A 16,897-nucleotide genomic window follows, 5' to 3' on the forward strand; every position below is an offset into this window, starting at 1 on the left:
TTTAACATGGGATAAAAACACTGGTTGGTATGTGACTTCCTAAGCAATCCCTCTACTAAGTCGTGGAGGGAAGAAGGGAGGTCCTGGGACCAGCAACAGACAGTGCTCTGTCCAAAAGCACAAAGTCCAGGAAATGGAATTCTCTTCATACAAGGTCTTACATACTCTGATTATTTAGATGAGCAGAATTTCACATCTGATATCAAGACAGAAAGTTACTTATATTTTTACTCCAAAGTATTATGAATCACTCTTAAAATTATCAGAGTCTAACCAGTCTCAATTATTTGCTTCATTGAAGGGAGAGAGAGAAGCAAAAAGTCAAAAGTGGTAGATAATCACTAAGTCATATACATTTGGTTTTGACATTTTTGTGTGTGTGTATTTGGAGACCAGGGTCCCTGATGTTATGGACATTTCGTGTGTGGAATAATGCAGCCAGACTGCCGTCCAGTCCAGAGCCTCTGAAATGCATTTCCTTTAATTCTGGGCTCATTCAAGGCAGACATTTAACGTTCTTCCCAAAATGATTGCTAACCATAGTTTTTTGTTTTGTATGAAAAATGCCAAGCCTCTGTAGCTGTTCTGTGAGACCTATAAGTAGATTGTTTTTTAAGCTACTTAATTATCTGGTTTCTGAGTCTGTGTTTAAGCTTTTCTGTGTATATACATGTAGCTCTTTTCAGTGCTAGTGGAGAAGGGCTCTTCTCCCCCAGGGGTGAGAATAGTGCAGCCCCCAGAGACCACTGAACTCTGCCTTGCTGGAGATTATGGTGCTTGGAGATCTACCAGGCATTCCAAGGGGAGCAAGGTGGAGATCCTCAGGTGTTCAGTTTCTCCCTAGAAAGCACTTCCTCTCCACTGCGTATATTCAGTGTTTATACAATATGTGCATAATCAAGAATTACTGAATGGTTCAAGGAGTAAATGGGATTTGGCCATAGGAATCCATCCGAGTACAGCAACAGAGACCTATGGCCAAATTTGGGAAGGTCTTTTCCCCTGGATTCTGGGAATCTGTGTTCTCTATCTAGTGTGTCAGGAAGAACTGGAATCAAAACACATAATGCTATAATGTTTTAATTTCAAGTCACCATTTTTGCCAAGTAAGGTAGCACTATCAAATAATCTTGTATTAATACTAGCATGTATGAATACTAGTGGAACCCCAAACTATGCTTGAAAGAATGCATTGAAAGAGGTGACGGATGAAATCATATAATTCTTTAAACTTTTTTTTTTAGGCTATCTTGGCTATACTAGTGGATTTTCCTTGAGCTGTATGGTTTTTTTCCTAATTGTGGTAAGTGCTGATTGAAATGGTTGGCTTGGTTTTGCTGTAGTATGATGCTATGTAATAATTATGCATTATTTGGCTTTATGTGATAACGTCTGATTGTTTCTCCTTTATTTTTTAATACTAGGTTATATACAAGAAATTTCAAATTCCCTGCATTGTTACAGAGCTAAATTCAACAATAAGTGCTAATTCAACAAATGCTGACATGTGTACGCCAAAATATGTTACCTTCAATTCAAAGGTAAGTTTCTTATCCTTTAAATATAAAAACGAGTGTTTCTACTAAGGGCATTTGTATTTCTCAGACTTCTTTTGGTTAAACTGTCTTTGATGTGTTTGTTCTCAAAAGAACACTGTATCACTGCTTCCCACTGCCACAATCCATTTAGGGACCTTGGAGAAATATACAAATTGTATATTTCATTCTCCCTTTTACCCAGTTTATGTGTAGGACAGCCTTAAGTATTCCCTGTGAAAACCTCTTTCTGGATAATTGTCTCAGCTCTGTTATTCCTTGTAGATCTTTAAAAACAGATTAATAACTAACATCCTTAGCCCACTGCTTCTTATCTTGTGGTGACAGAAAGGAACACCTCAGACTTCCCCAGCAAGTACAGTTGAAATACAGACGCCACCACAAATTGGCACTTAAGGAACCTTCATGTGACATATTGGAAATGATGGACTAGGGAACCAGTCAGGCTTGGATTTGAATCCTCAAGCAAATTATCAACCCCATTTGTAAAATAACTGTTCTATTCTGTGTCTTACAGGGTTTTGTTAGAATGTGCCTGGTACAGTGCTTGGGCAAAATTAGAGCATGAGAAATGTTACTTTTCCCTCCTTCTCTGCCAACTTCTTTTTGCATAAGAAGTTACTATATTGAATTTGGGAGTTTTAAAAAACCTTATCTAAGAAAACGAATTTAGCTCGTTCTCTCTCTCTCGCTGTCTTTTAACTCTCAAGGATACAGCCAAAGCAGTGAAGTGATTTTCTTTTTAGAAAGTAACTTGCTTTTTAGATGCCGTATTTAAGTCTGATTGATGCGCCCTGTATAGTGCAAAGAGCAGTAAAACGGAGGTGGAAGTTCTGGGCGTGTTGCCTAGCCTGTCTTGGAGGGAGTCAGGAGAACAGCACTGGTCTGCCTCAGGGTTGCTGTGGGGATTCAGTGAAATAATGTAGGAAAGTGCTATGTAACCGGCTAGCGCCACATAAGTACGGGGTGACGCAGTGCCTGGAGGTTGTAAAATACACTATGGGTGAGCCCAGCTCTAGAACCCCTCTCTGCCAAGTGCCTAATGTCTCAAGCTAGATAAGCTCTCTTAGAGAAGCTGCACCTATTTCGATACCAAAGCTCTCCTAATAACCAAATAATCCAGGGATTCTGAAGGGCTGTCAGATGAAAAGACGGCTCAGAAATACTGGAGCTGTACAATTTTTATGGTAAAAATGCCTTTCCGTAACATTTATATTTTTTCTTTCAAATAGACCGTGTACGCTTTACCAACAATTGCATTCGCATTTGTCTGCCACCCGTCTGTCCTGCCAATTTACAGCGAGCTTAAAGAGTAAGAGATGTGTTTAATTTTTTTGCAAACTGAGTCATTTTAGGGCCCCTCATTAATAGGCAAGTACTGTATTTAAAATAAATGGACTCGTATGATGAACCCCCGCTGACTCATCACCCAGCTTCAACATTTACTTTCTGCCATTCTCAAGCAAGAAAAATCACAAACCTACAGTGTATTTTGGCCGTAAATGTATAAAGCGGCTTACTCTATGGGCTTTTTCTTGTTAATTTGGTTTTTCAAATTCTGTATTACTCAAGAGAGTTCACGTATTTGTGTTGCTTTATGTTACTTATGATTATTTTGCAAGTGGATAATAATAATCTTCATACCCATCTGTGAGCCACTAAATACACTGCATCTGATTTGCCTTTTGGTTTACTTGGAAAAGGCTGGTAAATCAGGCAGGAAGAAATTAATGTCAAGACCACAAACTGGACAAAAGAATATTGTTGTTCATTTCAAACTATTACAATGATTATATGGATTTGTTTTTGATTGCTGTTAGAGAAAACGAAAGCCCTGCTTAGAAATTCCCTCATGGGTTCTCTTTTTAGCCTATTGTTATCAGACTTTCCACATAAAAATAGTCATCATGGCATAGTGTCTTTTTTTTGAGGTAACTGGTTTACAGCTTATATAGGTTTCACGTGTACAACCTAATATTTCTCCTTCTGTATACATCACATCCTGCTCACCACCAAAAATTTAGTTTCCATCCATCACCATACAGTTGATCCCCTTTACGCATTTTGTCCTCCCCCAGCCCCTTCCCCTCTGGTAACCACTACTCTATTCTCTGTAGCTACCTCCTTGGTTAGTTTTATTCCTAGGTATTTTATTCTTTTTGTTGCAACTGTAAATGGATTGTTTTCTTAATTTCTCTTTCTGCTAGCTCATCTTTAGCATACAGAAACATGGCAGATTTTTGTATGTTGACTTTGTACCCTGCAACTTTACTGTACTTGTTTATTATTTCTAATAGTTTTTTGGTGGAGTCTTCAGGGTTTTCAATATATAAAATCGTGTCACCTGCAAATAGGGACAGCTTTCCAATTTGGATGCCTTTTATTTCGTTTTCTTCCCTAATTGCTCTGGCTAGGACTTTCGATACTAGGTTGAATAAGAGTGGTGAGAGTGGGCACACTTGTCCTCTTCCTCATTTTAGAGAGATAACTTCCAGTTTTTCATCATTGAGAATGATGTTAGCTGTGGGTTTGTCATATATGGCCTTTATTATGTTGAGGTAAGTTCCTTCTGTACCCACTTCATTGAGTTTTTATCGTAAGTGGGTGTTTTGTTAATGTGGTATATATATCACATTGATTGATTTGAGAACGTTGAACTATCCTTGCATCCCTGGAATAAATTCCACTTGATCACAGTGTATGATCCTTTTGATGTATTGTTGTATTCAGTTTGCTAGTATTTTGTTGAGGATTTTTTGCATCTATGTTCATCAGAGATATTGGCCAGCAATTTTTTTGTGTGTCGTCTTTGTCTGGTTTTGGTATCATGGTGATGTTGACCTCATAAAATGTTAGGAGGCATTCCCTCCTCTTCAAAATTTTGGAAGAGTTTGAGAAGGATAGGTATTAAATCTTCTTTAAATGTTTGGTAGAATTCACCAGGGAAGCCCTCTGGTCCTGGAGACTTGTTTTTTTGGAGGTTTTTGATTACTGTTTCAATCTCTGTACTAGTGATCAGTCTATTCAGATTTTCTATTTCTTTATGACTCAGTCTTGGAAGGTTATATGATTCTAAGCATTTGTCCATTTCTTCTAGGTTGCCCAATTTGTTGGCATATAGCTTTCATAATATTCTCTTGTAATCCTTTGTATTTCTGTGGTATCCATTGTTATTTATCCTCTTTTGTTTCTGATTTTATTTATCAGGGCCTTCTGTCTTTTTTTCTTAGTGAGTCTAGCTAAAGGCTTGTCACTCTTCTTCATCTTTTCAAAGAATCGGCTCTTAGTTTCATCGATCTTTTCTATTGTCTTTTTAGTTTCTATTTCATTTATTTCCACTCTGATCTTTGTTTCCTTCCTTTGGACTTTGTTTGTTCTTCTTTTTCTAGTTCCTCTAGGTGTCAGGTTAGATTGTTTATTTGAGATTTTTCTTGTTTCTTGAAGTAGGCATCATGGTATAGTCTTAAACTCAGAAAGATATACAATATAGCTATCTGTTTCCATTTTGAAACAAAAATAAAGATGATGTTATTTAGCATTGAATTCACTCATTATTCTTCCTCTTTCATATTTAATTGATATATGAGTAAACTTTGAAGTATCGGTGTTTACATCTACCTATCTATGTGTTCATCAGGCTTACTTTATGACCTTATATTTAGGGTGTTTAAATACGTCTTTGGCATCTTTTAAATTTAATAGTTCAGCTTTTAGTTTGTAATTTCCTCACATGGGTACTTCTCAATTTTTCTCGTTTTCCATACTCCCTTTTATGACACACTCAAATGTTGTGACTGTTGGTGGTCGACTGTTGGGTACAAGTCTTGTGGATTAATTGTTTGGGCAGTTAAAGAAACTTAGAGGTTCATGCAAACTCCCAGAGTAAACTTGACCTAAGAGAGAAAGAGAGAGCCCTTCATTATCCCAGCTGTGAGCTCTTAGGCACTCATTGCTCTGGAGACAAACAGGCTTCCCTGGGGCTATTCAGTGGGAAAACCGGAACTTAAATAGCAGCTTTAGCAACTGAACACCGAGGTCAAGTTGTAGCTCTGCCCCGAGGTGAGAGAACAGCTTTGGAATTTATCCTGCCTTTTTCCTGTGCATGCTGAGTATAGAGATAGTATCAAGCAAATGTTAAAAAATACTCTTTGCTCTACAGATGAGAACTCGATATTCTTTCAAAAGAATGGGGAAGAACATTCAAGGGATTGTTCATTACGTGGCTGTCTCTCTCACAATACCCATTCGGTGTAAAAGAAGTTGTTATAAACTGGCATATTTGCTGGGGGTAATTTCAGGTGGTCAGGTCAGCCCCAGCCTGATAGAAAGTTAAGTTCTATTCTTCAGTGTTAACACTGGTGCTTACATTCAGTAATGTGGTTTTTAATTTTTCAAATTCCTTTATCTTTGTTTTTAGTCGATCACAGAAAAAGATGCAGATGGTCTCAAATATCTCCTTTTTCGCCATGTTTGTTATGTATTTCTTGACTGCCATTTTTGGCTACTTGACATTCTATGGTAAGTACCTTCTGTCCGTACATAAATATAGGTATTAGTAAGTAAATTAGTAAAAATCGATATCAAAATAACTTTTAATATGATAGCCCAAAAAGCAACAAATCTGTGCATTGACTTGGCTGATCTTTTCTTCTACTTAAAGCAAATGGCAGTGGTTCCTCTACATATTCATGCAGACTGCACAACAGAATAATTACGGAAACAGTATACTGTAATTTTTTCTCCTAATACTGTCCTTAAAAGAAATTGCATTTTATAAGCACGCCACCTTTACCGAAGAAAGTTTAAAACTATAATCAGAGAAGGCTTTCCTAATTGCTGTTGAGAACTGGGTCAGATTCCATTAATAGAAAAGAGAGACAGATTTTGAAAGTGAGAAAGAGTAGATAGAGTGCTACACTCATGACACTCTGCATTAATTAAAAATAAAGCACCTGGGGTTTCCCTGGTGGCGCAGTGGTTGAGAGTCCGCCTGCCGATGCAGGGGACGCGGGTTCGTGCCCCGGTCCGGGAGGATCTCATGTGCCGCGGAGCGGCTGGGCCCGTGAGCCATGGCCGCTGAGCCTGCGCGTCCGGAGCCTGTGCTCCGCGACGGGAGAAGCCACAACGGTGAGAGGCCCGCGTACCGCAAAAAAAAAATAAATAAATAAAAATAAAACACCTGATTCTTCAGCTGCAGGTGGAGCCTTGCAACGATTTGAAGCAGTGACATAGAAAGTTAAAAGAAATGAAATCTGAAAAAGAACAAGAACAAGGTTTCATTTGTAACTTTTATTGATCCTGTATGAATAGTTTACCTTCTTTTACTACTTCTTCATCCTCTTCTATTCCAATCATCCTGCAGCTTTATTTAACATCTTTCATTATCATTATAATTTGGGGCCTAATATAAATTTAAATACATAAATTTCACATTCTCTATTAAATAATATTTCTTGGGGGCATTTTTTCATAAACACAAATGTCTCAAAATTTAAACACATTTAGAGATGATCAGTTCATCCTAGAGAGGAAGGGAAGCACCAAGTCCTAACCACTGAACCACCAGGGAATTCCCTTATTAACATTCTCACAAGCGATAGAGAATAGCATTGTCTAGTGAGTCCATAAATACCACATTTAATTTCTGCATAAAGATGGTGTTCTTAAGTTTCCTGCAGAGTTGTAGGGATTAGGGTGGGTAAAGGGAGGGAGAGAGAGAGAGAGTGCCTAAGGTTAGCTGAATGGTCTCACTGCAACCTTGTTTAAGCTATGTTTTTTCTTGGCAAATCCATTTTTTTCCCACATAGAATAGAATACCAAACCCTTTCATACTCTTAGGTCAAAGAAAAAACTCAGCTATTTTTAGACGGCTATGAATTTTGCATCAAGGAAGTTAGAACTAAGGAGATTTTTATTATATCCTAGGGCCCTTTTTCTAAAATTGAGACCAATCTCTGGCCCTGACTAGAATTGGAATTCCACACCCTGAACCTTGAGAAGGGAGGGAAACTATCTTTCGTCAAAGGAGTGAGCATTTTCCAGTTGGAGATAAGATGGCAGAGTAGAAGGACCTTGAGCTCACCTCTTCTCACGAGCATCCCCAAATCACAACTAACTGCTCAAAAGTCATTGATAAAAAAGACACGAGTGAGCATTCTTGCTGTCAGTGGCTGCCATTCTAGCTTTGGTTCTCTTTGAAATGACACTTCCTGAAGTTCAGAGTTGAGAAACAGTTCAAAGTGGCGTATAAGCTAAGTACTTTTTTTATGAGGGAAACATACCTGGAAGAGAAGGATGATGAACTTCACCATGGTGAAGTTCCATGGGTACCTCTGCCGCTCGGACATTGAGTTATAAGAGGAGAGTTTGAGAGTGGCCCCGTGGGGCCTGCAGTCCACTTAGCGAGAGTGAAGCTGTTCTGTGTTGTTTGATGAGTGGCACCAAGTCGGGGAGAATCTAGATGAAGAAGGGCTTTGTGCTTCAACCGTATGGTACTTCTACCCCCAACTTACTCTTGGGTTTAGTGTGGTGTAAATTAAGCTCCCCACTTGGTGTAACTTCTTCTAGTGATTACTGTACATTCCTTTTTGCTACAGGTACGTGTGGACAGGTGGCGCCCATCTCACACAGGGGGTTTTTCTTTTCAACTTTATAAATTGTGAATAGACACTTCGATACCCAGAACATTGCTTTCCTTGCCCTTTAGTTTACAGATTCTTTGTGGCTCAGAAAACCCGTCATTCCGTGATGTGCCTTTGTCTTGTTTTAACACCCTCTTACGTTTCCCTCGTTTTAGAAAATGTGCATTCGGACCTCCTCCACAAGTATCAGAGTAAAGATGACATCCTCATCCTGACCGTGCGGCTGGCTGTCATTGTCGCCGTCATCCTCACGGTGCCGGTGTTATTTTTCACGGTGAGTAAAAGGCCTCAGTGCAACCTGAGAAAAGCTGAGGTCTCCTTGCAGAGCAAGCCTGCTGCAGGGAACTCTCCTGCATCATTGAAACTGCATCAAGAAAGGATCCCAAAGCTCTTTGCAAAAAAAGTGGGATCAGTGAGTTAGGGTAACCTTCTGATGGAATGAATCTTCGTTCTAATTTATCTGTCCCTCTTCTTTACAGAGAAATGTAGATAGACTGTTTGAATCCCAGTCATCCATGACAGGGGAATATAGAAGAACCGTAAAAGAACACTCAGTCATAGATAAAACAGAAACTATCCCCCTGTTTTATTCGTAAAGAAAAAGACTTCCCATCTTAAGTCAAGCCCCCCTGCTTCCCAAACTGTTAAAGCTATCTATAAACTCACTAGGTGTGACAAAACATGTCCCAAATGCCTGTGCACCAATCTTTCAGTCACTGCCGAGAAATGTGAAAGGCAGCGTGCTGTGGGCATTACGGAATTTTTTGTTTTCTTTCCCTGCAGGTTCGTTCTTCTTTATTTGAACTGGCTAAGAAAACAAAGTTTAATTTATGTCGTCATGTCTTGGTGACCTTCATACTGCTGGTTATTATCAACTTGTTGGTGATCTTCATACCCTCCATGAAGGATATTTTTGGAGTCGTAGGTACGGCTTTCTGACTTTCTGCTTATTCTATTTACAATAGCTGTTTAGAAACCTGAAGTTTCACGATAACAACCTCAAACTTTGTTTTTCCTTACTTTTCAGGAGTTACGTCTGCTAATATGCTTATTTTCATCCTTCCTTCGTCTCTTTATTTAAAAATCACAAGCCAAGATGGAGATAAAGGAGCTCAACAAATTTGGGTACGTCTCATGCCAGCCACTCTCATTTTTCTGATTAGTTTTTCACTGAACTATATCAAATACATAGTCCATCTCCACCAACTAATACTACTTTTAGGGATCTCAAAAGTAGGCAGCACTCCTAGTGTTTGCCCATTTGGGAAATTTAAAATATCAGAATTTTCTCCATTCCCTCAAAATATTTTCAGGTTTTGCTCTTTTGTGCCTTATTTTGCTCTGCGAGGGCAGGGCCAGCTGAAAGATTAGACGTTTATCGTCCTGTGTCTCTGTAGGGTAATGCCTTGTCTTTAGCAAGACCTGAAGTGGAAAGGGGCTCAAAGATTTTATGCAGTCTGCTGTTTCGGTACAATTCCTATTCCTGTAACTCCGTGCTACAGCCCAGGGAACCTGCAATGCCTTAATTTAAATGGCTGAGTTAGCGTAAAGAGTCTTTTTTATGATTTGACAGAAATGCTTTGGAGCAGCAGACCTGGATTCAGAAACTACCTTTCTATATTGGGATTCTTGTTTCCAGGTCTGGTGAAGTTCAAGGGCATCTTGAAGGTGGTGCACTTGGAGACAGTGAGGGAAGCAGGGGTGAAGTGGCTGCTACATGAGTACCTTCTGGAGCACCATTATGTTTGGCTTCGGAGAAGGCTTCTCAGCCGCCCTCCCAGATAGTGTAAGCACTCCGATCCACATGTTACCTGAGTCAACAGACCCGGATGAGAGACATAGGCATGGGGGATCATCGCTGTGCATTTAGGAGAAGCAGCGTTGATGCTGGTAGAGCATCTGCTTCCCCAGCAGGTTTATCCCTAAAGCCATAAACCCTCAGTCCTTCTAGATCCGACCAGTGGGGACTTCATGAGGACACAGAGGAAGAGCAGTCACTCTGACACAGCAGTAACGTAAACTAAGATTAAGTTTGACAGTGATGGAGACCTATTGCCCGTGAATTCTCTGGGCCTCTCCAACCCTGCTCCCGTTTCAAAACTGCTAGGAGGATCTACCAAATAGCATTAGACGAGGGATCCAGTCCATGTGGGGACCCAGTGGGAGTTACACCAGACCGGTGATGGTGAGCCTGTGTGCAACCCTCCCCTTCCCCTTCCCTTACCTCTGTCTCCCCATCCAGACTCTAGTCCAGCCCCCCTGGCTCTCATGTTGCTTCATCCTTCTCCCTGAATTTCAGCTCTCATTGGAAACTCTCAAGGCCAAGCAGTTTACAATCTCGAGTTCTCCAGATTCTAGAGTTAGGAACCTGCCCCCTGTGGCCTTCATCAACCCTTGAAATAACTTCGTTTTGGACACCCATTTCCTATGTTCACTCGATCAAATCTACTTTTCTTTTTGATATCCTTTTAACACCTTTTTAAACAGAAATGTCTGCCCGCCAGCGATAACCTAGGTTGGTTGGTAAAGAGTAATGAAATGACCTGTATGTTTTCTAAGCCCATTCTTTTTTTCGGTTGTCGTCTTAGTCTGAAAGAAGCTGTGAGGATACCGTCAGCTGTAGAACAGATTCACTCTGAGGTGACTCCGAAGTCAAAGGACAGAATGCAGAGGATGGTTCTGATAGCTGGTTTTTCTTAGTTTCCCATCCCTGGAGAATCAGATGCACACAGTTTTAGAAAGATTCTCACAGTTCGGCAATAGTTGTAACAAACTCCAGATACAGAGGGACTCAAAAAGAGCGGGAAAAGCAGAGCAGATCTGTTTTTTCCCTGGTATGTGTGGGAAATGTTTGCTTCCCTGAAAATAACCGTTGCCTTTCTGTCACTCCAGGCTGCCCTTTTCTTGGGTCTGGGGGTGGTGTTTTCCCTGGTCAGCATTCCCTTGGTTATCTACGACTGGGCCTGCTCATCAGGTGGTGATGAGGGCCACTGAGACCAGATGGAGAAGGAAACGGTCAAGTTACCACTCATCAGCAAGCCCTCACCGTCGCATCCTTTGCAAGTTTACCGAAGCAAACAGAAATTTACAAGATACACAATGGAATAACACTTTGGTAACAAAACAGAGACCTGTTTCTATCATGGTTCATGTCCCTCCAAGATCGGGGATCAATTTTAAGGATTATGGATTTCTTTTGTTCCAAATTGCACGCAATCATATTTTCCAGTACTTTTCACAATCGGTTATTTTTCACTCTCCTAACTGTTTTCTGTGATGTCATCGTCTCTTAGAACTTGGAAGACATGATCACACGTTTATTTATTACACATCCAGATCCTGACATAATTTTCCTACTGATGTTCAGCTTATAATATCTGTACCTTTTTAGAAAAGAAAAGAATCTTGAATTGTATATATTTATTTTGCTTTACAGAAAAAAAAATGGTTTCGTAAATAATTTGCCTATTTTGGTTAACATAGCACATAGGGATATCATATGAGAGTCACAGGGGCACACCCTTGCTGGATCAGAGGATGCCCAATATTTGAGGCAGCTCTGATCACCTGGCAGCCGAGCTTCTGCAGCCCATGGCCTCGCTGGCACTGCATCCCACTCTGTGCAGAGATATTCTCTGGCGACTGTTCTCAGCTGGGAAGGGGATGGGAATGATTCTTACCTTGGTAAACATACTAACCTACACATCTGGGTAATCTAGCAAATGAAGTTTTGTTTCCCCCTTGACGATTTCTGTCAGAGTTACCCTAAGCTGCGTCAATTTCTATTGGGGAAGACCCATGATACCTTTGTAACAAATTGAGAAGCAAGAGTCCTACAAAAAGATTGTCCAAAATGCCTAAGGAACTAGTCCTCGGGCGCAGGTAGCCTTCAGCCCTGCGTCGGTATTGTTGAAGGGGGAAAAGCATTTTCTTAAATTACAAACCCAGCAGCTTTTACTCATGTCCACCAGCTTTTTGCACAGAGAATCACGTGTATCTAACCAAGGATGATCTAGGATAAGTAACTCCTGTTTTATATTGGGTACCTTAGGGGGGTCTTTAAAAGACTTGTTTTATATCTATAAATTTAGGTTATTACAAATATAAGATTTTTGTACCTTAAATAAGCCTCATTCCTATTTCTTCTCCATTAACCATCCATCCAGTCTTGAAAAAAGAAAACGAGCCCTCAGAGATGGTCTTTGAGAAGAACACGTGATGAAATCACTGTGTACCTTTCTTCCCCCAGATGGGGACTTTGGCGTCTGTGCTCTCTCTCTTCTCGCCCCTAGTCAAGGGTGGGCCGTTACTGCCCGCCTGACGTGAACCACACAGGAGGACAGAGTTGCCTCACACTCTTACCCCAGCCCCTCTCCTAAAGCAAGTGAAGGAAACTACAGAGAGGCTGAAAAAAGAAGAGAGTTTGGCACAAGGTAGCTTGGAAAGGCGTGGGAGACAGTATAGAAACCCAGCACCGCATTCCGCCTGAGCTGGGCCGTCACCTATGATTGGATTGTCCGTATCACACGGTGAGAAGTGTGTGTACCCTGTGAGCTGGTCACTTGAAACAGGACTTGTGTTTTATCTGCATCCTAGTTGAATTCCACAGACACGTAAGTTCACCAAGCACAGATTTCTTTTCCAGAGGTAAGTGGCCTCTGACCGCAGACTCTTGGCAGAGTTTCCAGGCACTTAGCTCTGGGCTCTGTTCCTCCCCCAAGGAGACCCCCAGAGGCCTCCACACTTACCGGGAGTAACACGGAAATGTCCCCTTCCCTTTACAGACTAATGTCCCATGGAGAGCGCAGGCATCAGAGCGCTTTCTCGTGATCCTCTTGGGGGAAAAGGAGAAGTTATTTCCTGCATTTCTTAGTGGGATCATCATAGCTTTTACCATTATGCTCCAGAATTACATGCACATTAGGTCAGAGTTCAGGTGTTGAGATATGAGTACCTACCTATGTATGACTTCCTAACCTAGTAAAATCCACAGCCCTCTCTGTCCTTCTCAGCGGTGTCTTCCATGTTAGATGAGCAGGAGAGAAACTCAACAAAACAAGTTGGCTGGCCCTTTGAGCTGTCCAGGGCACCAAATAATGACATAGCCAGAGAGTGGATGACCCTCCATTAAATAAACTACAAATGTAGCCTGCAAGCTATATTATGCTGCTTTCTATTTTCGTTATTAATTTATAACAATTCATTTTATGCCCACAGAGTCCATTTAGAAGGTAATCATTAGCTCTTGGAATGTGTAGTGATATTTTTGGATGTCTGGATTTTACGTGTCAGGACAAGGGATTTTTATTATTATTTAAAATATACTTATTTAGAGGAGGCACATTGCTGTGAATGTCTGTGATACTACAGGTTTTTTAAACCTTCTTTGTAATGTTTATCTAAGTTTATTGTTGACTGAATATAGTAGACCCTACTGTAATTTGTCAAATATCATGGACTAATTACATCATTTGTGTGGGATTAGCTGTAAAGTGTACCTGCCCTTATTCTTCTTATTCAGAACAGTGAACCGGTAGCCAAAAATACGTGTACCACAGATGTTAGGTAGAATTTAAATAACACAGTCAAGTGCTGTAGAAGCTTTTCTGCTAAATGAGTAGACTAACGAATAGTATACCTTAGCCTTTGGGAGCAGCACGTTTTCCTTTGGTAGATAGGATCTCAGCACTAGTGAACAGTGCCAGCTTCGTACTTTGGATCATGAACTGTTCTCTGGTTATAATAACACAGCACACTGTAAATCCCTAGTTTCCTTCATGTTACTTACTGGAAGTGGGGTTGCAAAGTATATACAGGAAAGAAGTCCAGTCTTGTTAACCACGGGCAGCCCCCAGTTTGTAAGCAGACCAGTTGTAAAACTGTCAGTTGTTTGCAACCTGGAATGCTTTTTCCTTTAGAAACCAGGTTATACATGATGGCTAGGCCGCCCCCAGACCAGCTAGAGAAAATGATCTAAGCCCATAGTTTAGCTGAAATAGGATAATATAACAAGATTGCTAAAGAACCTACACACTAAATATAATATTGTTTCTAGGGGGTATTTGTTCAGAGTTGCCAAGAATCCCTCACTCGTTGTTACTGGAATCTGGATTGCCCACTCCAGTCACACACCACCAATTAGAGGTGCCCAGAGTGGCCTGAAGGTAGGTCTCCAGCAAAGGAGGGGGACCAAGTTCAGGGCCACCAGAGACCTCGTGGTAGGAGGAGGGTTACGGAGGATGAAGGGTCCTCCTGTGGGCCGTAAACCGCCAGGGACGTTCTCCGCTGCTACCCTTTCTTTTCTCTGGGGTCTCAGGCGTGGCCTGCCTGTTTCTATTTGTAGGACCTCTTACTCCTGGAGTTCGTCTCCTTCCCTCCCGCTACCAAAAAGGATGCCACGGCATATCTTCTCCCACATGCCAGTCATAGAAGCCAGCACACAGCACTTTTAATGGGTTTAGTGCTAGTAAACCATGGTTTAACTGCCCAGTAATCAAATGGGGGTAAAAAAGCTCTCTACCCACTTTTCCTTTTTTACATTTGCAGACCCTGTTGAGACAGGCATCCGTGGGTCATGGCCGTGGGGCTTGGGGTGGACAAAGGGCTGTGGTAAGGTGTCACGGTATTTCAGAGGACACCTCAGACAGTTACCCCAGAATTGGCTTCTTTCTGGAGTTGGCGTCAAGCCTCCAAGCCAGTGGTTCTCAAAGTGGGGAATCCCCAGACCAGAAGCATCAGCATCACCTGGGAACTCATTGGAATGCACATTCTCAGGCCCCACCCCAGACCCAGTAAAATCAGAAACTCTCAGGGTGGAGGCCCAGCAAAGCATGTTGTAAAAAGCCCTGCCGGGGAGCCAGTTTGTCTCTCCTTTTCCTCTTCATTAGTCCTGCCCATAATTCTCTGAGGGTGGTTCCTAGGACTCACGGACAAGAAGTGGGAAGCAGGACTTAGGGAGGGGAGGAAGGGGCCTCGTCTCAGCCCCCTTCCCACTGGAAATGCTGGTACAGGTGCACCTTTGTAAGCGGGGCTCGCGCAGCCTGACACACCGTAAGGTTACAGTTACGGCAGCTGTGAAGAAATAAAAGTGAGGTGTTTGGGCTTTGGGTGGTTTGTTTTTTTTTTTCTTTTTTGAAAGACATTAAATGATATACCGTTTGTAAATGCAACCTCAGAGGAAATACGGAATTCGTGTCAGGAGTAAGTTCTCCAGAATGTTTGGATTCAGTGTCTGGCGATCAAGCCCGTCCTCCCTTTAAAGTGAATTCTCTGCCGAAAGTGCCGCACTGCGAGAGGGGCTACGAACCGCTCCGAAAAGATTAGCGCTCAGCTCGGTTTCAGCGGCTCAGAGTGCTGGACAGCACGTTTTGTTGGGGTGGGCGTGGGGCAGAGGTCAGTGAAATGATCAGATCCATGATTTTATGCCTTAGTGCAAAAGCCATCAATCAGTTCCCCTCTTTATCAGTGTAAGTGGCACGAGGCTTAGAAAGGGTGTAAACTTTAAGAATGTTTAATTCCTCCGTTCCAGTTCACAGTAAACTTCTAGCCCCTTTCAAAATAAAGACGATTGAGACTGCATCATTTAACGATGTTAATGAATGTTTCCTTAGAGATGGCAGATCTGAGAATCTTTTAGCAGAATACACTGCCTCTAAAATACACACGGTGAATTATTTATAGTTATCTAAGGCTTTCAGGTACAAATTGGGGATGGCGTGGCTGACAACTGAAAAATACCACTAAATCTTAAAGGGAAAGTTCTTGAAAAACATGTAAAATTCACAAGGCTCAGATCTTCTTTAGGAATTTCTTGGAGGAAGGACTGTGAAACTGGGCCCATGTGCATGCAGGCTTGAATTTGTGCTTTTAAAAGGAAGAATCTATGCAGTTGAGGCTTATTGTAAGAAATACTTCATTTGTATGTAAATATATTGTAAATAAATAGGAGGCTGTATATTTTTGCAGTTGTTGATCCACATTGAAATAGAAGTCACTAGTGTCTGCATATCAAGAATGTTTTCATAGATATTAGCGGTTTTGTTTGGGAATTAGAAAAATTTACATTCTCTCCCAGGTAACATAGTTCTGTCAATGTAAACTTGGAACCTACAAGTCTTACTTAATTGTTTAGAGAGAGAAATGTCTGAGAAATAGTTTCGTTGATTTCTTATACTGGTGTTATGATCAGTTATTTCAAAGCTAGTCCTCTGAGATACAAATAAGGAACATTTTAGACCCAAATTATTGCCATATAGAAATAGATGTACCCAAAGTAACGAGTTGTTTCTTCATAATGCTGTTTCACCGTTAACACTACACAGCATTTATGAAAACAGAAGTTAGGGAGGAGAACGGTTTTGGGGTTTTTTTTTTTTTCAAAATTGAATTGCTGCATTTCCCAAACTTTGGGATCTCTGAAAGGGGGGAAAGACCTGAATATTAGCTATGAGCACAAATATGAAAGAAAGAAAAAAAAACCTATTATTTTATCAAGCTTTTGCAAGTCTTGCATGATTGCCTTTTCTTTTCAGTGTCAACGCCAACGTAGACTGTGTTAAGTCACTTTTTCCCAAAACACTTGAATCTTGATCGTTGGTATGTAATCCGCTCACTAGAGTTCAGTGTATTTTAGACTTCATCTAAGTCCAGTGCGTGTAGCACACCACTGTTTTATTAATGTAAAAACCTTGTAAATGAATT

The 16,897-nt window shown here is 41.0% G+C and overlaps 1 protein-coding gene across 1 annotated transcript in view; it reads left to right on the plus strand.

Moving 5' to 3' along the window:
• Window positions 1-11,320, plus strand: part of SLC38A1 (solute carrier family 38 member 1) — a 63,930-nt gene extending 52,610 nt beyond the window's left edge. Inside the window, exons 10-17 of the mRNA XM_024736939.1 lie at window positions 1,245-1,303; window positions 1,425-1,541; window positions 2,789-2,868; window positions 5,974-6,074; window positions 8,353-8,471; window positions 8,981-9,122; window positions 9,225-9,322; window positions 11,090-11,320. Coding sequence (XP_024592707.1) covers window positions 1,245-1,303; window positions 1,425-1,541; window positions 2,789-2,868; window positions 5,974-6,074; window positions 8,353-8,471; window positions 8,981-9,122; window positions 9,225-9,322; window positions 11,090-11,191 — 818 coding nt within the window. The 3' untranslated portion in view covers window positions 11,192-11,320. The remainder of the gene's footprint in view (window positions 1-1,244; window positions 1,304-1,424; window positions 1,542-2,788; window positions 2,869-5,973; window positions 6,075-8,352; window positions 8,472-8,980; window positions 9,123-9,224; window positions 9,323-11,089) is intronic.
• The last annotated feature ends 5,577 nt before the right edge of the window (window positions 11,321-16,897 follow it).

Source organism: Neophocaena asiaeorientalis, unplaced genomic scaffold (assembly GCF_003031525.2).
Source record: "Neophocaena asiaeorientalis asiaeorientalis breed wild unplaced genomic scaffold, Neophocaena_asiaeorientalis_V1.1 scaffold134, whole genome shotgun sequence".
Taxonomy (NCBI): Eukaryota; Metazoa; Chordata; class Mammalia; order Artiodactyla; family Phocoenidae; genus Neophocaena; species Neophocaena asiaeorientalis.